The 26,416-nt window shown below is 37.2% G+C and overlaps 1 protein-coding gene across 2 annotated transcripts in view; it reads left to right on the top strand.

Annotated features, from left to right (window-relative positions):
• The window catches only part of Klhdc1 (kelch domain containing 1), a 41,787-nt gene extending 15,759 nt beyond the window's left edge, over positions 1 to 26,028 (top strand). The window contains exons 5-13 of one of the 2 annotated variants that reach the window (XM_042677848.1): positions 506 to 584; positions 1,628 to 1,711; positions 6,264 to 6,347; positions 6,809 to 6,867; positions 7,757 to 7,869; positions 10,623 to 10,695; positions 14,734 to 14,818; positions 18,079 to 18,131; positions 24,276 to 26,028. In XM_042677848.1, the coding sequence (XP_042533782.1) occupies positions 506 to 584; positions 1,628 to 1,711; positions 6,264 to 6,347; positions 6,809 to 6,867; positions 7,757 to 7,869; positions 10,623 to 10,695; positions 14,734 to 14,818; positions 18,079 to 18,131; positions 24,276 to 24,444 (799 nt within the window). In that variant the 3' untranslated portion in view covers positions 24,445 to 26,028. The remainder of the gene's footprint in view (positions 1 to 505; positions 585 to 1,627; positions 1,712 to 6,263; positions 6,348 to 6,808; positions 6,868 to 7,756; positions 7,870 to 10,622; positions 10,696 to 14,733; positions 14,819 to 18,078; positions 18,132 to 24,275) is intronic. The other variant, XM_042677849.1, reaches the window with a different exon arrangement.
• Positions 26,029 to 26,416: the final 388 nt, after the last annotated feature.

Raw genomic sequence — 26,416 nt, forward strand, 5'->3', positions numbered from 1 at the left:
TCTATAACCAGTTTTGTTAAAACTCTTTTTTTTTAATTTTTATTTTATTTGTGAACATACTGTACAGAGGGGTTACAATTACATGGGCAGGATAATGCGTACATTTCTTACCAAGCATTGCAGCCTCCTCCTTTGTTTGTTAAAACTCTTATTTGTCATGCCACCCTACCTGTGGCTGTTAAAATTCTTTCTCTCTCTCTCTCTCTCTCTCTCTGGTCAGTCGTGGGGCTTGAACTCTGGGTCTGCACGCTGTCCCTCAGCTCTTCAGCTAAAGGCTAGTGCTCTACTACTTGAGCCACAGGACCACTTCTGGTTTTTTGGTGGTTTATTGGAGATAAGAGTCTCATGGACTTTCCTGCCTTAGCTGACTTGGGACCATGATCCCCAGATCTCAGCCTCTTGAATAGCTAAGATTATAGGTGTGAGCCACCAGCACCCAGCTATATTTCAGTTTTCTATGTACAGACTAGAGTTTCTAAATGCTGTTCTTTTGTATTTTTTTCAGATTAATATATTTTGGTGGTTATGGATGTAGGAGACACAATGAACTTCAAGACTGTTTTGATGTTCATGATGCATCTTGGGTAAGAAAGTAATCACTCTACATTTTTCTTTAATTTACAGTAGCCTTTATATCATAGAAATAGTAGACCTAATTTTTCTCAATTACTTTATTTTACTTTGCCCATCCTGGGGCTTGAACTCAGAGCCTGGCAGTAGCCCTGAGCTTTTGTGCTCAAGCTAGAGCTTCACCACTTTGAACCACAGTGCCATTATCAGCTTTTACATACTTAATTGGAAATAAGGGTCACAGAGACTTTCCTGCCCAGGCTGGCTCTGAACCTCATTCCTCAGCCTTCTGACTAGCTAGGATTCTGTGTGTGAGCCACCAATGTCTGGTACTTTTTTTCAAACTTTATTTTATTTTATTTTGGTTGTGGGGGCCTGTGCACTGTCTCTGAGCTTCTCTATTCAAGGCTAGTACTCTGCCACTTGCAGGTTTTCTGGTGGTTAATTGAAGAAAAGAGTCTCAGGGGTTTTCCTGCCTAGGGTGGCTTTGAACCATAATCCTCAGAGCTCAGCCTCCTGAGTAGCTAGGATTATAGGTATGAGCCACCAGCACCCTGCTACTTTCTCAGTTTTGAAGAGCAACCAGTTTGCCATACTTGACACTTCAGAAAAAAAAGTTTTGTTTTTTTTTTTGGTTGGTCCTGGGGCTTGAACTCTGGGCTTGTGTGCTGTCCCTGCGTTCTTCAGCTCAAGGCAAGTACTCTACCACTTGAACCACAGTGCCACTTCTGGTTTTCTAAGTGATTTATTGGAGATAAGAGTCTCACTGACTTTCCTGCCTGGGCTGGCTTTGAACCGTGATACTCAGATCTCAGCCTCCTGAGTAGCTAGGATTACAGGCATGAGCCACCCATGCCCGGCTTAATTAGTATACTTGCAGTTCACTGCAAGCAATGCTATAAGAATTTGCCCAGTGACGCTGCTAGTCCTGGGACTACACCTTGTGGGGCAGTCTATTTTTGTAAGGTGTCTATTAATATTTGCCACAATATATGACAAACTGTAATGAATAATATAAACGTAGCACTGTTAAATATTCTTAATTTTTCTGTTTTAGGAAGAACAGATGTTCTGGGGATGGCATAATGATGTCCATGTATTTGACACAAAGACACAGACATGGTTTCAGCCAGAAATTAAAGTAAGTGTTATATAAAGGTTACCTTTATACTCATATATTCATTGATATTTTAAAATCTATTTTATTACTAAATTATTTAGATTTTGGAAATTGTTTTTGTAATCATATTCAGAGTAGTTCTTTTTGGGTGCTATTACCAATACCATTTTTTAAATCATATTTTTCTCCAGGTCAGATAGGATTCTCTAGGGAAAAAAAATATTTTAAAGAGTGCCATCATCATTCTTTTTTTTTTAATTGTAAAAATATGTACAGAGGGGTTACAATTACATGAGCAAGGTAATGAGAAGCCATCATCATTCTTTATCCACAAGTATAATGCCCAATTTAATAAAATCTCTTTTTAAAAATCCTTTCTATTGGCTCAAGTGATAGAGTGTTCTACTTGAGTGAAAATCCAAGTGAGAACATGACACTTGGAGTTGAAGTCCCAGTATTAACATGTACAAAAAATTTAAAAGTCTTGATATCCAAGTACTGGTGGCTCACATCTATAATCCTAGCTACTCAGAGATCTGAGGATTGTGTTTTGAAGTTAACCCAAGCAGGAAAGTCTGTGAGAATTTTATCTTCAATTCACCACTAGAAAACTAAAAGTGAAGCTGTGGCTCCAAGTGGTAGAGTACTAGCCTTGTACATACAAAAGCTCAGGGACAGCACCTAGGCCCTGAGTTCAAGCCCCATTACTCCCACACAAAAAGTCCTTTGATAATAAAATTTATGTTTGTTTGTCTTTATTTTTTCTCTGCTCACTAAGGTCTCTCCCATGCTACTTAAGACTGAGCACCATTCCCAGCCTAATGCCCATGAAATCATAGCCATATGCAGTTACAGCATGACAAATATATCTGTTCCATATGCTTCCATTTTCAAGTGACCCAAAGAAATTCCAATTAATTCAAGCAATTTGGAGTGGCTCACACAATGAAAGAGCCACCAGGAACAGCACCCCAGGAACTGAACCATATTACTCCATACCACCATTACATTTTCTATTTCTATTGAAGTACTATTTGCTACTTCTCTTTGTGTGCTTGCTTCATGCCATCTACTACCTTTTACGAAGGAATAGGGCCCTGTATACACAGCAGTTCTTTCTATTATACACTGTCAATATCTATACGTTAATCTTGGAAGAGAATTCTGCCTTTAATTGGGCTTTTTAAAATTCTTTATAGCCCCCATATTGCTGGGAGGATGACTAGCCAGTCTTGAGTCACTTGCTCGCCCAAGGAGGAACAGGGTATTATAACTGATAAGATCACCAGAACTGAATAGCAAGGAGTGCTAAGTAGAGATAACTAATATTGTCAGGCTAGTGGTATGAGTCAAGTTGCAGAGAGCTTGCCTAATAAGTTTAAAGCCCTGAGTTCTATGGGCTGGGAAGGTGGCTCAGTGGTAGAGTGCTTGCCTTGTATGCATGAGGCCCTGGGTTCGATACCTCAGCACCACATAAACAGAAAAAATCAGAAGTGACACTGTGGCTGAAGTGGTAGAGTGCTAGCCTTGAGCTGAAATGCTGAGGGACAGCACCCAGGCACAGAGTTCAGGCCCCATAACCGTCAAAAACAAAACAAAACAGAAGCCCTGAGTCCTATTCTTAGTTCAACCAAAAGAAAAAATCACTAAAATGAACATTGTCTATTAACATGCATTTATGACTTCTACTGATGGAAATGATAGGAAATTTTTTTATAAATGTTAAGTGTTTGGTACAGGGTTTGACCATCTCTTCATCTGCTTTTTCTGATCAGTGAATTTCAAGTGTCCAGTGTTTTTTTGGTCTCAACTCCATTTCTAATTTTAGAAGCATTCAGTTATTTGTATTTGTAAATTAGATTAACCTTGAATCACCATTTGAATTTTATTAGTGAAATAAAAGGACTTTTGCCTCTATTAAGATAATTTCATGTCAGCAGGTAGGTGGAGAGAAATATTGAGACTGATTCTATTGAAACTAACCTTAGATTTTTTTATTTTTGTCAGTCCTGGGGCTTGAACTCAAGGCCTGGGCACTGACCCTGAACTTCTTTAGCTTAAGACTAACACTCTACCACTTGAGCCACAGCACTACTTCTGGCGTTTTCTCTTTATGTGGTACTGAGAAATCAAACCCAGGGTTTGATGCATGCTAAGCAAGCACTCTACCACTAAGCCACATTCCCAGCCCACCTTACATCTCTTTCAAGCCTTTTAATGCTCTGTTTCCTTAGAAAGTAGGCAGAGGTCTGAAGCTGTATAAAGGAATAGTAAAAATTTTGTTGATGAAAGAACTAAGAACCAAAACTCTTAAATAGTTCTTTCTCATTTATTACTACACAAGAAAAATGGAAATTATTTCTTAGCCAGTTGATCTAAACAGGGTTATTCAAGTAAGCCTGAAAAGTCTAGGAAATTATAATATTAGATGTAGAGCTTAAATTTTCTATGACTAGTCAGTAGCCAATGAGCTGAAAATGTTAAGTTCTTTCAAAACTTGGAACAAAATATATTCACAAAGGCATCCATCAAGAGTAAATGGAAATTTTACAGATAGCTCTTCTCTCAAATCTTTTGTTCTTCCTTGCTTGCCTCCTTTCTGTTGTTCCTGCACACATACTCTATACTGAGCTATAACCACTATAACTTTTTAACTTTTTCTTCAACCCCCGCCTCCACTTTTTTTTTTTTTTTTTTTTTGTCAGCCGTGGGGCTTGAACTCTGGGCCTGGGTGCTGTCCCTTAGCTCTTTCAAGGCTAGTGCTCTACCACTTGAGCCACAATAGTACTTTTGGTTTTCTGAGAGGTTTATTGGAGATAAGAGTCTCACGGTCTTTCCTGCCCAGGCTGGCTTTGAACTGTGATTCTCAGATCTCAGCCTCCTGAGTAGCTAGGATTATAGGAATGAGCTACCGGCACCCAGCTTCCTCCCCGCCCCACTTTTTTTTTTGCCAGTCTGGGGCTTGAACTCAGGGCCTGGGTACTGTCCCTGAGCTTCTTTTTGCTCAGGTCTAGCACTCTACCACTTGAACCACAGCACCACTTCTGGCTTTTTTATTTATGTGGTATTGAGGAATAGAACCCAGGGCTGCAAGCTAATTAAGCACTCTACCACTCAGCCACATTCCTAGCTCCCCCTACCTTTTTTTAGTAAAAATAAAAAATGTTGTTATGCCAGGTGCCAGTGGCTCATATCTGTAATCCTAGCTACTCAGGAGGCTGAGATCTGAGGATCATGATTTAAAGACAGCCTGGGCAAGGAAGTATGAGACATTTAATCCCCAATAAACTAATCAGAAAAGGCTGGAACTGGTGCTGTGGTAGAGCACTAGCCTGCTAGCATTGAGCAAAATAAGCTCAGGGACACAGCCTAGGCCCTGAGTTCAAGACCCAGGATTGGCAAAAGAAATTGTGTGTGTGTGTGTGTGTGTGTGTGTGTGTGTGTGTGTGTATGTGTATAAAGGTGATGTACAGAGGGGTTACTGTTACTGCTTCATAAGTCAAGTTTAATAAGTACATTTCTTGGACAACATCACCATTTCCTTCTCTTTCTCCCAGTTTTCCCCTCCTGTCCCTGCCCATGTTGTATAGTTCAATTTCAACACAGTGTCTACTGAGTTCCACTGCTGCATTTGCTTACCCCTTTGTGTGTGTATGTCTGGCCCGCTGATCCTGGAGCTTGAACTCAGGACCTGGGCATTGCCCCATACTTTTGTGCTCAAGACTAGCATTCTTCCACTTGAGCCACAGATCCACTTCTGGCTTTTGGTATTATTTTAAATTGGAGATAAGAGTTTCACAGACTTTCCTTTCTGGGCTGGGCTCCATCAGGGATGCTCAGATCTCAGGTTTCTGAGTAGGATTACAGGTATGAGCCACTGGTACCCGCCTGGGTCTTCCAAATCTTATTCATCCATTGACCCCTATTTTCTTTTCTTAACAACTCAAAACTTTACAGAAGAGAAAATATCTGCTCTATGTATTGAAATAAACTATAGAAAAATATTTTTTAATGTTAAGAGTTTTAGGAAAAAAAGCTAGAGTTGTGGCTCAAATAGTAGAGAGCCTTCATAGCAAGTTTGAGACCCTGAACTCAAACCACAGTACTGAAAAAAAGTTTTAAGAAAAGATAAAATACTGTTTGACCTAAGCCAACAGTAAATGTGTTTTTGTTAATTTGAGGATCATAATTAATATTTTAGAGTTTCTGAGTTCAGCACATCCTGTACTATCACTCCTAATATTAGTTGTGTGTTTGTGTACATGTGTGAAAAAATAAAGATAGTTTTCATTTGATTTTTTAAATCCCTATATTTTAAGTTTATATTTATGAAATGTTATTTTGTTAATACAATCCCTAAAACATTTTTAAAAGTAAAAATTAGGGTGAATAAGTTTTATTAAGAGTAGTTATTTTTCCATAATTATCCTTTAGGGTGAACTTTTCCTTATGGTTTTAATTGAATTACCTAAGTAATGGCAACTTAGTTCTCAGGCATTTCTCATACTGAGCATATAAATGTGACTGTTATCGATGTTTCAAGTCTGCACTCTGTTTTGATCTCTACTTGCAGGGTGGAGTTCCACCACAGCCACGAGCAGCGCATACGTGTGCAGTTCTTGGAAATAAGGGTTATATCTTTGGTGGACGTGTTTTGGTTAGTGTTTTCAATAGAAATAGCATTTTTTAAATGATACTTCTTATAAAAATTTATCTTATGATTTTGTGGAACAGTTGAACATTCTAATAATCTAGAAACTTAAATGGCATTTAATAGTAACTTAGTTATCTTGTTTCCAATCCAGACCATATGCAAACAATTACAGATGATTATGTATCATATGCTAATGAAGAGAAACCTTCACTTCTGTAAAAGAGCAGGAAAAACTATTTTCTTATCATCTAAACCATGTTACTTTAAACTTGTTTTTTTCCACTTTGACACATAATTTCAGAGCTCTATGTTAATTTTAATGCTTAATTATTCCCAGTATTCAAGCTTCTAATGGTAGGTAGAATAGAGAATAGTATATTTTTAATCTGAGCTTATTTAAAAACTAACATTTGAGCCCATAAATGATGTAAAAACACTGTCGAATTAACACACTTTTATTTTAGCAAACGAGGATGAATGACTTGCATTATCTCAACTTAGATACCTGGATTTGGTCTGGAAAGTAAGTTTGAAATCAATGTTTTATGATCTATGTGTATGTGTCCTTGTAATCCCAATTTCATTTCCTATGATTGAGAGAGTATTTTTTTCAGATTATAGTCTAAGCAAGGAATAAAATATTTGAAGAGTTTTTCCAATCAAATTTACCCTCTTTATACTATTTTTTCTTAACCTCCTCATTTTTGTTTATTTTTGAGGCTGTCTTGCTGTGTAGCCCAGGCTGATCTTGAACTCATGATCATCTTGCCCCAGCCTCTCAATTGCTAGTAGTAATATTTACTCAGTAAAAGTAAATGAAAGCTACTCAATGGAGTTTATTGTTATAAACATATAAAGCTATGTGAAACTTGAAAATACTGAAATTCTTTAGGCACTTCTACCAGTAGACAGAAAATTTTAAAAAAAACTTAAAGTATCTTTGAAGAAATCAGCTACAAACAAAAACTGAAACATATAACAACAGTAAAAAATAGTAATGGGCATGAAAATAATTATGTTGAAAAACTGGGGAAGAATACCGTTTAACCAACAGGAATGATGCCAGTACACATTATTAATGAATTGAGAAATGCTTTTATTTTCCATCTGTATTCTTTGTTCAAGTGAACCTGACATTAAATTGCTTAAATTAATTTCAGAATTTAAGAATATTTTTAAACATTCCCCCCATATATGTAGGACTAGTAAAATTAATTCCTTTTAATGTTGTGAGAACAATTTTTTCCCTAGCACTCAAACCCTCAGAAGCATCATGAGTTTGAGGCTAGCCTAAGCTACATAGTAAGACCCTGTCTAAAAGAAAAGAAAAAAGAAAAAAAAGATCTGGGATGACCAAATGTCTTTTATTGTCTAATATAGTATTTAGAATTTAATTTTTGCCTTTTTCACAGGATTTCTATTAATGGAGAAAGCCCAAAACATCGGTCATGGCATACTTTAACACCAATAGCTGATGATAAACTTTTCCTATTTGGTGGACTAAGTGCAGATAATATTCCATTAAGTAAGTAAAGTTTGCCATACAATGTTGTCTCATGGGCTGGGGAAGGTGGCTCAGTGGTAGAGCTCTTGCCTTGCATGCATGAGGCCCTGGGTTCAATTCCTCAGCACCATATAAGCAGAAAAAAAAAAAGCTGGAAGTGGCATTGTGGCTCAAGTGGTAGAGCGCTAGCCTTGAGGTGAAGAGCAGAGGGACAGCGTCCAGGCCCAGAGTTCAGGCCCCACGACCGGAACCCCCCCACCAAAAAAAAAAATGTTTTCTCGTTTTTTCTTCATTGTATTTCATACGTATAGTGAATGTCTTTTTCTCCTTTTGTCTTCAACTCTACTTGCATATGAGAGGGAATCTCAATGCACTAGGTTCAATCCTGAGCAGAAAGAGAGAGAGAGAGAGAGAGAGAAAGAGAGAGAGAATGTGAAAGAAAGAAAGAGAGAGAGAAAAGAAAAAAACAGAAAGGTGGAAACCTCTTTGCTTTTGTATTGTTTCCAAAGTATAGAGGAAAGGAAATATTATGAACCTAGCTAAATTAAAGCCCCTTTCCACTGTCATATTCTGTGATTCTGTGTCCTGAGTTTTGATCCAGATGCTTGTACTGTAGGCTAGAATGTTAGAATGTGGATTAGAAGACCAGCCTTGCCTAGGAGGCTCTTGAAGTATAAGGTGTGAAGGACAATTTCTTCTCCTTTTTTCCCCAAATCTATAAGCAAGCTTCTATAACTCCTGTTGCTGCTAATCCCAATAGCTACGTGTTTTGTAATGCAGTTATACTTTCAGCAGTAAAACTGTGGCATTAAGGTACTTCTTGATTTGTCTTTTTTCCCCCTTCTTTCTTTTTTGCTAGTAACAAGGTTTGAACTTAGGGCATTGTGTTTGCTAGGCTTGCTTGCTCAGCTTGCACCAGCTCTAGACCCACTTTCAATCCTATGTATTATATTTTCTTAACTCAGATATTTTCCATAACTAGAGATGTTTTTATTAAGAAACTTTATATATCATTAAAAACCATTTATATAATTTCATATAGAATCTAGAGACAACTATTTATTTTTATTGAGGCTCTCATCTATATTCCTAACTTACTCAGTGGCTAAGATCTGGTGGATCATAGTGCAAATCCAGCCGAGGCAGGAAACTTCACTAGATCCCATCTCTAAGATAACAACAACAACAATTTAAAAAAAAAAAAGCAGGGGCTGGGAATGTAGCTTAGTGGTAGAGTGCTTGCCTAGCACACATTCTCAGTACCACATAAACAGAAAAAGCCAAAAGTGGCTCAAATGGTAGAGTGTTAGCTTTGAGCAAAAGAAACTCAGGGATAGTGCCCAGGCCCTGAGTTCAGGCCCCAAGACTAGAAGAAAACAAAAAACAAAAAACCAGAGATAGATTTAAGTGGTAGAAAGCAGCCATCAAGAACAAGACCCTTAGTGTAAATAAATAAAATAAAATTTTATTAATTTTAAAATTCATTTAGCATTGAAAGTACATTTGGAAGTCTGCTGGCCATCAAAGTCCAGAAGCTGGTTGGAAAAAATAAAACATTTCCTGGTTAGGGATATCAGGTATTGTGTAGATTATTATTCTTTCCAAATTTGTGAGGATTTTAGTTAGAAGAAATTTGAATCTAAGAAAACTAGCATTAGCCCCAGGCACTAGTGGCTCAAGCCTGTAATTGTAGCTACTCAGAAGGCTGAGATCTGAGGATCTCTGTTCAAAGCCAGCCTGGGCAGGAAAGTCCGTGAGACTCCTATCTCCAATAAACCACTAGAAAACCAGAAGTGATGCTGTGGCTCCAGCGGTAGCATGCTCGCCTTGAGCTGAAGAGCTGAGGGACAGTGCCCAAGCCCAGAGTAAAAGCCCCACGACCAACAAAAAAGAAAAAAAAAAGAAAAAAAGAGAAAAAACTAGCATGTATACATTTCACTGAATGTTTAATACCATAACTTCATGAAATCTAGTGTTTTAAATTCTTACTTTTGGTCATTGGCCTCTGGGAAGTTTAATGGCCTAACTTAGTCTACTTGGTTTCCTCTCTCATAGATTCAGCTTAAGATTTAATCATGTGAATACAAAAAAATATTTTAGCTATGTTGACTGTGATAATGGCAACGTGGTTATGTAACAGAGGTGTCCATTTTGTTGAACAATGCATACTCAAGTGTGTATGTGGAAATGATAGATCTAGGATTTGACTTAATAACTCAGCAACAAGAACAACACAAAGAGATGATTTCAGTACATATGGCAAAGTCACCTTCTTTTATTTATTTATTTATTTTTATTTTTATTTTTTTTGGGTCCGGTCGTGGGGCCTGAACTCTGGGCCTGGGCGCTGTTCCTCAGCTCTTCAGCTCAAGGCTAGCGCTCTACTGCTTGAGCCACAGTCCTACTTCTGGCTTTTTTCTTTTTGCTTATGTGGTGCTGAGGAATCGAACCCAGGGCCTCAAGCATGCAAGGCAAGCGCTCTACCACTGAGCCACCTTCCCAGCCACCTTCTTTTTTTTAATGCTTGGAATTGAACCTAGAGCTGTGTGGTAGGTGCATGCTGTACTGCTGAGCTACATTTCTGTCCCAAAACCTTGATAGTTGTTGAGTCTGGGATATATGGGTCATTCTACTTTTATATATGTTTGAAAATGTTTAAGAAAAAAATTATATACACACAAGATAATTATATAAATATAACACAATAACCTTGAAAATTAAAATTATATCCCAGACAATTAATGTTAATTTCTGAACTTGTCATAATGTTGCAGGTGATGGATGGATTTATAATGTCTTAACAAATTGTTGGAAACCACTTATACATTTACCTAACACAAGACCTAGGTAAGCTGAGAATTTGACAAGTGATAAGATAGTTAAGAATTTTGAATATTAAAAAATATAGCACAGAATTTATAGTATTTGTCATTGAAATTATAAAGCATCAGGAAAGATAACCTTTCAAATAAACTTTATGTTATCTAAATAATTTTGCTTATAGCTAATTGTTAGAAATTATCGTTTTCTCCCTTATTTGCTTATTTGAACATGTTTTTCATTTAGATAAATGAATAATCGTGACTGCTAAATATGGAAAGCATAAGATAACTTAAAATGTGATGTTAATTTTTTTAAATGTTAATTTTTTTCTAGTTTTTTTATTGTGAAAATACTGTACAGAGGGGTTACAATTACATGGGCAAGAAAATGAGTACATTTCTTATCAAGCATTGTAGCCTCCTCCTTTGTTTCCCCTTCCCATCCCTTCCCATCCTCTCCCCACCCCCCCACCTAAAATATTAATATTTTTTAGCAAGTAAACCAGAAAAGTATTGGCTTCAGTAGTAGTTGTTTTTGAAGAAATTTAAAACAATTTAATGAGGAAATTTTTCATGTTGATTTAGTAGATAGCCAATTATTTTTCTTTATTAACTTTATTTTCTTTATTAACTGGTATATTCATTCATGTGAACTTTTGAAAAAGAAAAAATATATTATCTGTTGTAGAAATAGCATGTTACTATTTGACAATAACGAACAACACAATAGTATTGTAATTCTTTTTTTTCAAATTTGGTTGAATAGTACAATAAAAATATCTTAATAGGCAATTCAGATTCTGCATATAATAATAATTATAGCCAATAACAAATTTTATTCTTTTTTTATGCTATACATTGCAGAACTTTTTAATTGTACATTTATACCAGATGAAGTCAGTTTAATAACAATTAAGTAAATTTATGAAAAAGACCTAAAATATTTAGATATACTTTTGTAGGTATCTCTATATTAATAATCTTAATATATATTTAGAATCTATCATAAGCACAGATGTGATTCTTATTTTCATGTATGCAAATAATTGTAATGTTATTTTAATAGTTCTAGATCTTTTACAACATGTATTTAAAGAGTTTTATATTAAGATATGGCAGACCAGAATTTTAATCTTTGCTACTGTTTAGCTTTCTGGCTTTAAATTAAAAACAAAAACAAAAACTTTAAAGAAATTGAGCATCATTTTTCTCCTTTCAGAAATGAGTTTAGCTACCTAATTTGTAAGGTTTTTTTTATTATATGAATATATTAATTGTAGTAATACTAAAATATGTTTAATTTTTAAATGACTTTTATATTTCAACCATTATCTGTAATTTGAACAAAACAACTATTGTCAATAATATACTAGTTAGAACTAGAGCTATGTAAAGAGATTTCTTTTGATTCAACTGATGTGTCATGTAAATAATATGCTTTATTAGAATGTTTAGGTGATAAGTTTAGAGCAGCTGTGAGAGAACATACACTGTCAGTCTGTAGAAAACACATCAGTTTGCAAGCTAGATGTCACCAAAATCAAGGCAGGAAAGGCTTTCCAGTGTTCTTCGGTGATGAAGTCCAGGCCAGAGTTTCCCTCAGGCAGATAAGACAGAGGCAGATCTATCTTCAGGTATGAGGTGAGGAGGAGAACAGGTGGGGTACAGTTGAGTGTAAGGAGAATATATATGTGTATATAATTTTAATGAAAGTGACAATTTGCTTAACATCTAAGTGCATTTTGTGCAAACGCTTCAGAGTCATAATTTGAAATGCAAACTGTCCCATACTCCCTTTAGAATTCTGAAGCAGAGCTTCTCAACCTCAGCACTACTGACATTTTTAATCAAAAAATTCTTTATTGTCAGGGTGTCCTGTATGCTGTAGGATGTTTGGCAGTATTGTTAGCCTTTGCCCCCTAAATGTAAAGAATACTACCTTTCCTCTCTCCAAATTGTGGCAACCAAAAAATAAATTTACAGATATTCTTAAATATCTGTAAATCTGCCAGGTGCTGGTGGCTCACGCCTGTAATCCTAGCTACTCAGGAGGCTGAGATCTGAGGATCACAGTTCAAAGCCAGCCCGGGAAGGAAAGTCCGTGAGGCTCTTACCTCCAATAAACCACTAGAAAACCGGAAGTGGTGCTGTAGCTCAAGCGGTAGCACGCTTGCCTTGAGCTGAAGAGCTGAGGGATAGCGCCCGAGCCCAGAGTTCAAGCCCCACGACAGATCAAAAAAAAAAAAAAAATCTGTAAATCCGTCTCCCTTTGAGGGACAGATCACCCCTGGTTGAGAACCACTGTTGTACACTGTAAAACTCTTCTCTAGGCCTCACTTTAGACAAAACAGTGCTGTAGCCAGGCATTGATGGCTCACAAACTGTAATCCTAACTACTCAGGAGGCTGAGATCTGAGGATTGCAGTTCAAAGCCAGCCCTGGCAGGAAAGCTTGTGTGTGAGATGCTTATCTCCAATTAACTACTAAAAAGCTGGAAATGGGTTTGTGGTTCAAAGTGGTATAGCCCTAGCCGTGAGCCCAAAAGCTCAGGGACAGTGCCCAGGCCCTGAATTCAAGCTTCAGGACTGATACCCAAAAAACAAACAAACAAACAAAAAACCTGTATAGGTGGCTGTCAGCAAGGACCTTTTTATAATGTGTCCATAAAAAGTGTCAGATAAAATTTTGTCTAGAGCCTTAAGTTCTGTTGAATCCTATTAGTATTGCCAAGCTCACCCATAGCCTTCTCCCCAGGAAATCAATGTAATACTTCCCATATGCGAGAGCATCCATTGCATTCCATCTCTTTTTACCAAATCCCTCCTCTAATCTCCATATCCTACAACACAAACTATATTCTTATTGAAAATTTATACCAATTATGTTCCAACATATGATTTGGAAAATTAGGCAGAATATTTCCCAAACAGCATTTGTCACTGGATGTGTGTGTGATTGGTAGAAAATTTGGCTTAACAATTGTACATATTCTCACTTTACACTTGTGGGATTAAAGTAAAAAAGATTAACATGCTGAAAATGTTTATATTATCACTTGTCATCTATTTTATTACCAAATAAAAGTTACTTGGGAGGTAGAGATCAGAGGATCATGATGCAAAGCCAGCCCGGGCAGAAATAAATTCATGAGACTCCATCTCAACCAATGGCTGGGTATGGTGCCACACATCTATTATCCCATCTACATGAGAAGCACAAAGGCTGTGCAGTTGTCATCCCCAGTTATTCAAGGGAGCATGCCAGGCCAGTCTGGGCATCAAGTGAGACCCTAAATAATGCAAAAAGGAGCTGGAACTCGCTACCAGTGGCTCACGCCTATAATCCTAGCTATTCAGGAGGCTGAGTTCTGAGGATCATGGTTCAAAGCCAGCCCAGGCAGGAAAGTCCATTAGACTCTTATCTCCAATTAACCACCAGAAAACCTGAAGTGGCACTGTGGCTCAAGTGGTAGAGTGCTCACCTTGAGCTGAAGAGCTCAGGGACAGCACCCAGGCCAGAGTTCAAGTCCCACAACACCCCTCCCCCCAAAAAAAATTGAAAAGTACTATTTATTTGTTATATGTTGCTGGGGAGATTAGAGACAAAAAATAACAATGACATATGGTATTCTGTACCCAGACTGACGGGTGATTTGAATATAGAAATGTGAAGGGAATGCTACATTGAATTTGTCAGCTGGTGAGGGACAGAGAAGGAAAGAAAGGGAAAATATGATGAAAGTAGTAACCTGGCTGATACACTAGTAAAAGGGCCAGGAAAGGTGCCTATCGCAGCAACAGAGGGCACAATTTCTTTTTAATTTATATTATTTCAAGGATAGTATGCATGAGATGAAGGGTTAGAAAGGTTGGGAGATATAATAGAGCTTTAGGAATCATTTCCTTAACTGAAATGATGTGATTTCATGAACTCTAGAGAAATGTTTAAGTTATCCCCATTTGAATAGATTAAATCTTGAAGTATGTAGTTTGGGATTGATTTATATGCCATATACGGTTTCTTCCTTCATAATATTTCACTCTGTTTATAATTTCACTTATAGGTTATGGCACACAGCCTGTTTGGGAAAAGAAAATGAAATAATGGTATTTGGTGGAAGCAAAGATGATTTACTTTCTTTGGACACAGTAAGAAAATCTTGTATCTTATATTTTCTCTGAGTAATTATGCTACTTAAAGTAGCATTCTACCATTTGAACTCTAAGTTTATCTTTTTGGTGATCAATTGGAGATAAGAGTCTAACATACTCTCCTGTCCAGGTTGACTTCAAATCTTGATACTCAGATCTCAGCTTCCTTAGTAGCTAGGATCACAGGTGTGAGCTACTGATGCCTAGCTAGGCCTATTCATTTCATTAGCCAATTATTATTAGAGCTTTTAAAGCATGATTTTCTCTTTGAGCCCTATCATAGTATGAATGTTTGTAATTCTATTGGACTAAAGAATCTGTGTATAATACTTGATGTATAAAAAGAATACCTACATGTATGCTTAATATAATAAAAAAATTCCCATGAGATTTACCAAGGTAGGACCTAGAACACCACCAGTACTGTTAAAGCTCTCTCTTTATTCCTTCTGAATCTTACCCACTAACTACTTTCTTCAAGTGGAAGTTAATTTTTTGAAGTGCTTAAAGTTTGTTTGCTGTTTATTTATTTTTTTGGCCAGTCCTGGGGCTTGAATTCAAGGTCTGGGAACTGTCTCTGAGCTTCTTTTGCTCAAGACTAGCGCTCTACCTCTTGAGCCATATCTGCTTTTCCTGTTTATGTGGTACTGAAGAATTAAACCCAGGGCTTCATGCATGCTAGGCAAGTACTCTATCACTAAGCCACATCTCCAGCCCTGTTTAAAGTTTATTTTATTTGTCTTTTATGTATCTTTGCAACTGCCTATGTTGCAGTTTACATTAGAAGTATAAAGTATTCCAGTTTTTTTTTTTTTTTTGGTCCGGTCCTGGGGCCTGAACTCTGGGCCTGGGCGCTGTCCCTCAGCTCTTCAGCTCAAGACTAGCACTCTACCTCTTGAGCCACAGTGCCACTTCCGGCTTTTTTTCTTTATGCTTATGTGGTGCTGAGGAATCGAACCCAGGGCCTCAGGCATGCAAGGCAAGCGCTCTACCACTGAGCCACCTTCCCAGCCCCCAGTATTCCAGTTTTAAAATGTGATAAAAGTAAACCCAAAGGAATACATGAGCAGCATTTAGAAAGTATTGTTTCTTTACTGCTGGCCCATTGGAAACTCAGAAGAGGCTGGCCACATTCATATGTCATATATTATGCAATATAGGAGTTTAAAATCATTCTGGTTTGTGTAAGACACTTGAGAGCAAGGAGTCTGAGTGGTCAGGGACAGGGCACAGGGCAGAATCTAGCCAAGAGGGCAAATGTCTCTCTCATGTCCAGGTACAAGTAATTCAGCAAAGTAGCAAATCTCAAAAAAAAAAAGTTTTTCCTCTCCTGGAAATTTGGTTTGTTTTATAGTCCTGCAGCCACCAACCTAGATACTGTACCTGTGATGGCTGAGCACCGGTGGCTCATATCTGTAATCCTTACTACTCAAGAGGATGAGGTGCTGAGGATCATGGTTCAAAGTCAGTCTGAGCAGATAAATCTGAGATACTCCTATCTCCATTTAACCAGCAAAAATCCAGAATGTAGGTGTGACTCAAGGGGTAGAATACTAGCCTTGAGCAAATGAACCAAGCAAGAGTTCAAGGTTTTGTGTTCAAACCCTACTCCCAGCATATTAAAAAAATGTTGTATATATTGAGAGTTATAGAGCTTTTGTTAGCTGAGGATTTAGTGTTTCACTACAAGCTTAAGGCCACAAGTTTGCATTTAATTAAATAGCAAATTTTTTGCCTAGCATGCACCATGCAACAGTACTACAAAAACAACAATAACGAACAAACATAGTTTGCTTTCATGGTTTGTCTTTTCTCTCTTGGAGATTTTATTTACAAGCTGGGTATGGTAATACACTGCTATAATTCCAGCCCTTACTCAGGAAGTTGAGGTAGGAGGATCTTGAGTTCCAGTTCGCCTGGGCTACATAATGAGACTCTATATCAAGCAAAACAAAATAAACCTAAAGAAATCTTTATTTAGAATAAAACTTTATCATTAAACTAATAATTTTGATTAAAAATTACTAATGAGTCCATGAGACACTTATCTCCAATTAACCAGAAAAAAAAAGCAAGAAATAGAGCTGTGGCCCAAGTGGTAGAGCACTAGCCTTGAGCACAAAGAGGCTTAGGGACAGTGCCCAGGCCCAGAGTTCAAGCCCCATGATCGACAAAGAGAGAGAGAGAGAGAGGATGAAGAAAGAAATAATCTAGAGGGAATAGGCTGGAGGGTAGTTTGGTGGTGGAGGTTGGTTGGTCTGGCATGTCTCATACCCTTCAAAGCCTGACTTGGATCCCCAATAGAGCAATAGGGCCCACCTAGAAAAGAGAGACAGAACAAAGAGATTTTAAAAGAAGAGTTATTTGCAGAAATAGTTCTTTAAAAAGTATACTAATTGCTATTACCATTTGTGTATGTGCATGTGTGTCTATGTCTGTGTCTGTGTGTGTATGTGTGTGCTGGTCCTGGGGCTTGAACTCAAGGCCTGGACACTGTCCTTGAGTAAAACAGCTCAAGGACCCTACTGCTCTGCCACTTGAGCTGTAACTCCACTTCTGCGTTTTTTGGTGCTTCATTGGGATAAAAGTCTCATGGATTTTCTTGCCCCAGTTAGCTTCAAACTATAATCCTCAGATCTCCACCTCCTGACTAGCTAGGATTACAGGTGTGAGCCACCAGTACCCACTACTATTATCTTGTTCGTGGGGCTTGAACTCTGGGCCTGGCTTCTGTCCCTGAGCTCTTCAGCTCAAGGGGAGCACTCTACCACTTGAGCCACATAGCCACTTCCAGTTTTCTGGTGGTTAATTGGAGATAAAAGTCTCATGGACGTTCCTGCCTGGGCTGGCTTTGAACTGCAATCCTCAGATCTTAGCCTCCTGAGTTGCCAGGATTATAGGCATGAGCCACCAGCACCTGGCTTTACTATTATCCTTTTTGTTTGTTTGTTTCATTACTATCATTTTAAATTCACTATTATAAAATAATTTATTTCTGATTTTTGTATTTACAATTATGTAGACTATTACATAAAATTTGGTCACTTAAATTTGGTAACTAAAGTTTGAGGGTAGCAGTTATGTGTATGTATATATGTATGCTTGTGTTTGTGTACATATGCATACTTTTTTGTTACCAGTGAGAGATTTTTTTTCTCATTTATATTTTCTTTTACATTTATAAAATTGAAAAAGATCTACTACTGCACTGTTATTTTTATCAAAATTCCTTATCAGTCCTTCTTTATGTTTATTAGGGTCACTGTAATGATTTATTGATCTTTCAAACACAGCCTTATTCACTACTCAGGTAAGTAAAATATTTTTATATATATCACCTATGAATATAGGATAATTTCTTTCTTCCCCTTTTATGGAAGGAGTTATATTTTTAGGTAGTTTATGACTTGAATTCAAGAAAATGTTAATATCTTCTTAAGAGCACAGTCAAATTTGTAATGGTGAACCGTGTATCGTTATGATTTTTCAAAATGAAAATATACATTACAATCACATTTTTGTTTTATCAAGCTGCCTTTACATGGTAATGTAAAACTGACTTTTTAATATTTTAAGTTTTTGAATCTCAGAATACATCCAATAATATGTATGTTATTTATAATATATGTAGTTATGCATGTGTACTTATACATACTTAGTATATTTAACAATTTTTATTAGTATAAATTAATTCTATAAAGAAGCTTCAATGTGGGCTAGGAAGGTGGCTCAGTGGTAGAGTGCTTGCCTTGCATGCATGAGGCCCTGGCTTAGATTCCTCAGCACCACATTAGCAAAAAAGGCCAGAAGTGGCGCTGTAGCTCAAGTGGTAGAGCGCTAGCCTTGAGCTGAAGAGCTGAGGGACAGTGCCCTGGCCCAGAGTTCAGGCCCCACGACCGACCAAAAAAAAAAAAAAAATCTTAAAAAAAGCTTCAATGTGATATTTATCGCATGCATATAATGTACTTTGATCAAACTCATTCCATCTATATTACTTTCTTAACCCTTTCCCTCTTCCCTTCTCTTGTCATTTTTTTTTTTTTTTGAGACAGTCTTGTTACATAAAACAGAGACTCACTTGGAACTCAGAACATAGCTCAGGCTGGCCTTGAACTCAAATCTTTCTGCTCAGCCTTCTGAGTGCTAGGATAATGCAGAATAAATGTTGGATTTTTGTTTTTTAGCCCCACGGCTGTTATTTAAAGCTGGTGTGATATGAAGTATCTTGTCTCATACTTTTGCTCTTAAAGGATTATACATAACTAATTATCTTGACAATGGGTGAAATCCTAGAATTTGGGAGGCTGAGGCAAGAGGATCAAACATTCAAGACAAGCTTGGACTACATAGCAAGACTCTGTCTTAAAAAAAAAGAAAAAGAAAAAAAGAAATATATAGTTTCAATGTTTAGTGAGAGAATTGTGGGAAGAGTCCCTGTTTTCTGCCTGTGAGGTTTGCTTAGAAGGATTTGAAACAAGTAGAATTTGCCCAGTGAGTAGGTATGAGTATTCATGCAATGAGTGTAAGATAGGAGAAGCATATGAGGGAGAGGGATGCAGATGGCATGCTGTTTTTCTAGGAATATACTGTAGCTTCCAGATGTTCTACAACTTGAGCCATTTGAAAACCATTAAACCAGCTCAAACTAGACTTCCCTGAAACCTTTCTTTACTGTTCCATGTATAGTGTGTTAGTTCACAAATTTGTCTGCATGTTAGAATCTCATTGGGAGCTTCAAAAAGTATTGATGCCTGTCTTCTATCCCCAAGGATTGTTATTTACTTGATATAGATATGACCTGGATTATAGAGTTTTTGAAATATTTCAGTTTAGTTCTAATGTACAGACAAGTTTGGAAACCACTGCTATAATGACTTATAATGATTTGTATTGTGACTCAACTTTCACTATGAACATAACTACTCTCCTTAACTAGATTGCTATTCTTCATATACAAGGATTAAGAAATACTTGAGTGTCCACATGGGAAGGCACTGTGCTATAAGAGGAAAAGGCATGGCCAAGGAAGGAGGAGTATATTTGTTTACATGCTGATGGGAAGAAGACAATAGGGAGTAAGTTGTTGGAAACAGAAGATGGTGAAGGAAAATTGACAGTCATGAGGAGGTAAATTTTAGCAGTCAAATTAGTCCTTGACTGGAAGGAGGATACTTTTAAAATAGTAGAGGGATGGGGGTGTAGCTCAGTGATAGCACACTCATCTAGCCTGTTCAAGGTCCTATATCACAATAATAAATTAATTAATCAATTCAAAAAGGAAGTATGAGTCTAAAGACAGAAAAAAATTATTGGTTGGAGTAGAGCATTGAGAAAGTTTAAGTCATCTAATCAGGAAAAAGGTAGGTGTGATTTGAGCTTTAAAAGGGGATAAAGATTTGAAATAATTCCTGAGATTGCCAAAAAAGATGCAGACCAGGGATATATAACAGTGACATTCAGATAACAAAGACTGTAATTCATACTTGGTAGCACTGTGTCTGCAGAAGCATGATTTTCTTTAGCAACTCTAAGCAGTCTATGTCAAGTAGAGAGAGATAATTGAATTTATCCATGGTTGGACTTTAGCCAGGATGGTATAACAGAGGAACAGTGGAAGGAGATTCATGTTGCTGGTAAAAGAATTAGAGAGCAGGTATACTAGGCTGGATAGGAAAGTCAGGTTAAAAAGTTGACGTCTTACAATTTGGAAAAATAAGAAGAGCCAATGAAGTAAGGGAGTCAGGTGTGCTGGTGCACAGTGCTACTCAAACATCTGGGAAACTGGAGAAGAAGGATTGTGACTTTGAGGCCAGTCCAGACTATAATACAGAAAATGTTTAGTTGGGTGTCTGTGATTCACGCCTGTAATCCTAGCTACTCAGGAGGCTGAGATCTGAGAATCGTGGTTCAAAGCCAGCCCGACAGGAAAAGTCCAGGAGACTCATCTCCAATTAACCAACAGAAAACTGGAAGTGGTACTGTGTCTTAAGCAGTAGAGTGTTTGCCTTGAACTGAAGAGTGTAGGGACAGTGCCCAGGCCCAGAGTTCAAGTTCCATGACTGACCAAAAAAAAAAAAAGAAAATGTTAAAAAAAAAATGGCGGCCCACACCTTTAATGCTAACCAGTCAGGAAGCTAAGGCCTAGAAGATTAGTTTGATGCCAGTCTGGGCAGAGTCAAGAATCTCATCTCCAATTAACCAGCAAAAAGCTGGGCTAGAGGCCTGGCTTAAATGGTAGAGTAAGAAAGCCAAGTAAGAGTGTGAGGCTGAGTTCAAGCCCTGATACTAACACTGTCTCTCTGTCTCTCTCCCTCTCTCCCTGCCCCCTGTCTCTCTCTGTCTTTCTTTGTCTGACTCTCTGTCTCTGACTCTCTGTCTCTGTGTCTCTGTCTCTGTCTCTCTCTCTCATACACATACACAGATTTGGAGTAAGGATTTAGGGTATAAGAATTAAAAGTATAGCCAGGTGCCAGTGGCTTATGCCTATAATCCTAACTACTTGGGAGGCTGAGATCTGAGGATGGAAGTTTGAAACCAAGGCCAGGCAAGAAAGCCTGGGAGACTCTTATTTCTAATTAATCACAGAAAAAGCTGGGAATGGCACTGTGGCTCAAGTGGTAGAGTGCCAGCCTTGAACAAAAGGAGCTCAGGGACAGCACCCAGGCCCAGAGTTAGAGCCCCAGGACTGGCAAAAAAAAAAGAAAAAAAAGAGAAAAAGATGAGTTAAAAATATAAAAGGATTCTAGCTCATGATGAGAATATAGAAGTTCAAGATTTTAAAGGTAGAATTTTATGGGTAAAACTTATAAAAATGAAAAAGGTTTCAACACATATATAAAAATCAGTCTCATAAGACAGATTGTGGCCAAAGTCTTGGATGATGAGAGGAGAATGAGTGGTAAGTAGTAGATGAGAAAGCCTGAAGTGAAATTATCAAGCTTAGCATGGTGGCATGGTCTCAGTTATCCCAGCTATTCAAGAAGTCAAGGCAGGAGACTCGAGCATCCATGGCTAGCCAAGGCAAAAGTAGCAGAGAAGCCCTGTCTCAAAAACGAAACAAAACCCCAAATGGGCTGGGACATAGCTCAAGTGTTAAGAGTACTTGCCTTCCATACACATGTCCTGGAGTCCACCTGGAATACGTAAACAAAACAGCAATTTTTATAGATTTTAATTGGAACAAAGACAGAAAGTAAGAGTGAGTAAAAGTCTGCATAGGTCACATAACTATTATTCTAGTCAGATGCTAAGCATTTATTTTCCCAGCATAAAAGAGAGGTTTGGGAGAGGAGGGAAACACACGGATGGGGAAGATGAATCAGTACAGAAATGTGAGCAGGTGAGATGGCGGACAATAGATGGGCTTTTGTTGAGGCTGGACTGAGAGTAGCCACCAGGATCTCCATGGCTACACACTCCAGTGCCCTCGTGATGCTGAGCAAGGTTTGATACATCACATCTTAAATATAGCAGAATTTAATATTTATTGCCCAGATCACAGCCAACCTGATCATTTGATTTTAAAATTCAGAAGACATTTAGCACTTACTGTGTTGACACATATACTGAGAGAAAACAAAGAAGAGGAGGGCACAATTCATGTTTTCAGCTTATATATAATCTATGGACTTTGAGATTATGCCCATCATGGATATATTTCTTTTAAAGAAAGAGCTGTTATTTATTCAGATTTTTAAATTGTTTGCAGTTATCAAGAAAACTTATACAATATGAATGTAATATGAGAGCAGCATAAGAAGGGAATTGTCTTTGGAAGGTATGACCCACTAGTGAAATCAAAGGGTCCCAGAAAATTACAAGCTCAAGTTCTTTCTTGTTGGCTCTCTTTTGTATTGCTCCTTCATTCCTCACTTTTGACCTGCTCTTTCTGGGTCAACTTCAGTCACATGAAGAACTCCAGTGCAGTCACTTATGGAAGGAATTTGGGGCAGACAGGTAACTTGGGAGAAAAATAGATATCACATACTTAATCTTTTTTTTTTTTTTGGTCGGTCGTGGGGCTTGAACTCTGGGCCTGGGCGCTGTCCCTCAGCTCTTCAGCTCAAGGCAAGCGCTCTACCACTTGAGCTACAGTGCCACTTCCAGTTTTCTGGTGGTTTATTGGAGATAGGAGTCTCACGGTCTCTCCTGCCCGGGCTGGCTTTGAACCGCGATCCTCAGATCTCAGCCTCCTGAGTAGCTAGGATTACAGGCGTGAGCCACCAGCGCCCGGCTTCACATACTTAATCTTAAGTCAATGGAAGAAAAAGACAACTCTCAGAGAAGGCTAAATAGTTATTGGGCTAAATAAAAGACTTGTGGAAATTGATTTGCTTCAGACTCACCTGCTTTGAACTTAACTGGAATGTGTCTCACTATAAAGCACTTGCTTTACATGTGCAAAGCTCTTGGTTCCATCCTATGCACGGGGGAAAGAATGAAGGGAAGAAAGGACAGATGGAATTAAATAGCTAGGTGTTCAAATCTGTAACCCTAGCTTTTTTTTTTAGTGCCAACTATTTGAGAGATAGAGATAGGAGGATCCAGGTCAGACTGGCCTGAGCAAAAGTGTGAGATGATATCTGAAAAGCAAAAAGAGCTGGGATGTAGCTCAAATGCTAAAATGCTACATTAGTAAGCATAAGGCCTAGAGCTGAAAACCTTAGGACCACGAAAAAAAGAAATTAACTCTGAATCTTTTTTAAAAAGAAAATCAGAAGTATATTTTATTTTTAATTCTAAGTATGACTACATATTAATTGTATAAGTTAGTGAGATTCACTGTGAAATATTTCCATACATGCATATATCATATATGAATTGATCCCGTCCATCACTTTTTTCTATTCTTTTCCCACATCTTGTCTTTCTCCCTGAAGTCTGAATCTTTTTAATTAAAAAATATTATGTATGGTAAGTTGTATTTTCTGTTTCAGTTGGATTTTGGTCAGATATAGACTCTGTGCAATAAGAATACCACAATTAGCCTGGCACTGGTGGCTCACTCCTGTAATCCTAGCTACTCAGGAGGCTGAGATCTGAGAATTGTGGTTTCAAGCCAGCCTGGGTAGGAAAGTCCATGAGACTCTCATTTCCAACTAACCAGCAAAAGCAAAGAGTGGAGGTATAGCTCAAGTGGTAGAGTGCCAGTGTTGAACATTGAAAAAGCCAAGTTAGTGTGTGAGGCCCTGAGGTCAAGCTCCAGTACACACATACACACACACACGCACGCATGCACGCGCGCACACACATACACACTTGTGCTCTAGAAAAAAAAAGTTTTTATAATGATTTTTATTTTTAATTATACTTAACTATAGGGTTGACGATTTAGCTTAGTGGTAAGGTGCTTTCCTAGCATTCAATCTGCATTTGATCCCTAGCACTGCTATAAATATTTTATATTATACCTTTTGGTTCAAAAACTAATCATTTTATTATGTTTTATTTGCAGGTCATGCCTTGACTGCATTGGTAAAAATGCTGTCATTTTAAAGAGTCAAATATCTTTATTACCTCCTAAACTTCTGCAACAAGTTCTCAAAAAAATAACATTTTGGACTGCAGCTAATCACAGAGAAGAACAAAGAATTCAAAAAGAAGAAACAGAAAATAAGCATTAGTGGATCAGTTCCAACTGAATTGTTATATTTGCTATTTGTCTAATATGTTTAAACATTTTAGTCAGACTGTACATTTACCACCCTCCCCTAATTGCAGGATTTACTTAAAGGATAAACTTTGAAACAAAAATATTCTGTTAAATTGATTATATGGCATGGAATATATGGAAATAAGACCTGAGTACGAATTTATATTTATATTTGTAAGCTGACTTTCTTACCAACTATCAAACAAATAACCTTTCTCAAAGTAAGTACAATTTTAACAACTCAATGTGTACTCTTTACTGAAAAGTTTTTGAGAAATTAAGGTCTTCAGACATCTCCTAACATAATTGCAGGTGTAAATATAAAAACACTACATATCAACTTTCAAAGAGAATAAACTTTCTTATTACACTAAAATTATACTTAAATGTTGTCTGAAATGACTGATATTAAGTAACAGTTAAAAAAATAAAGCTAGCCCAAAATTATACAACAGGCCAGTACCAATATAGTGTTAAATATTGAATTTTGTCCTTTGTAGCATTTACCAAGTAAAAGGCACCATCCTCACCTTTCCTCATCTTTTATTTCAGCAGAGGAAACATGTCAATTTTGTCTCCATTACCCCTAAGATTAGTTTGTCCAGGTATAGCTGTATATGTAAAGACCATGTTTTTAAGTATATAAAATGGAGGTTTATTTATCACACAGGCCTGGAGTATTAAGATTTGGTATATATATATAAACTTCGGAGATATGTTAAAATAATTTGTCTTGGAAGAGTGCTTCTAAAGTCATTGTGTAAACATTTCAGTGGGTGATGCTCTATAGACTTGATGTTCCAGATACTAACATGTTCAAACTCAAATATCTCTTCAGTATTGTCACTCATACAAAAATGAAAACTATATATTTTTCAAGATGAAACTTTTGTTATAACAACATGTGATGTTTTTCATCATATTATCATAGTCATGTTTTCATTGGCTTATTAATGATGATTGATTACTAAAAACCTTGGTATATAAAATTATTCTCCATTTTATCACCATGCAAATTATCTCTAAAATTTTAAATGCTATAAAATGAATTTCTATACATATATATAATTTATAGTGACAACTGTAGTTTGTAGTACTTCATCAAATTTCAGAGATATCTTTTATATATGTATTGTATTTTGGATGTGTAAAGCTTCTATTTATGTATTTGAATATTTTGTGTTTATATTTTATTTATTGTACAAAGTATACACAATTACTGTTTCATAGTTTTGTCACTGTGAACCAATCATTAGAGTTGATTGCAAAAAAAGTTAAATGTGAATTTTGATTTTTTTTCTATTATTAGTCTTTGTAACAGGGTGGACAGTGTATTTTACAACTAATGTAATCTTAGAAGAAATTATCTTACTATGAATTTCAAAAGCAACTTTTGTATTTAAAGCAAAAATGTATCAAACTTGATTGGAGCCTATCATGGTGAATGCCTGTAATCCTAGCAACGGGGAGCCTAAGGAAGGCAGATGTCAAGTTTGAGGCTAGTGGGTTACCCAGTCAAGTTTCAGGACAGCCTGGGATATATAGCTAGACCCTCATTTAGTTCATTTTATTTTATTAAAAAAATTTTTTTTCTTGTCAGTCTTGGGGCTTGAACTCTGGGAATGGGCACTGTCCCTGAGCTCTTTAGCTCACAGTGAGCGCTTTACCACTTGAGTCACAGCACCACTTCTGGTTTTCTGGGTTTTCTGGTGGCTTATTGGAGATGAGAGTATCATGGACTATCCTGCCCAGGCTGGCTTTGAACTGTGATCCTCAGATCTCACCCTCCTGAGTATCTAGGATTACAGGCGTGAGTCACCAGTATCCGGCATTAGACCCTGTTTTAAGGCAAAACAAAAGAATATTATTGCATAATGATGGACAACACTAACAAAACTTTTCTTTTGAGCAAACATCTTTTTTTTTTTTTTTTTTTTGTTAGT

This window comes from Dipodomys spectabilis, unplaced genomic scaffold (genome assembly GCF_019054845.1).
Source record: "Dipodomys spectabilis isolate Male_0828 unplaced genomic scaffold, ASM1905484v1 ptg000042l, whole genome shotgun sequence".
NCBI lineage: Eukaryota > Metazoa > Chordata > Mammalia > Rodentia > Heteromyidae > Dipodomys > Dipodomys spectabilis.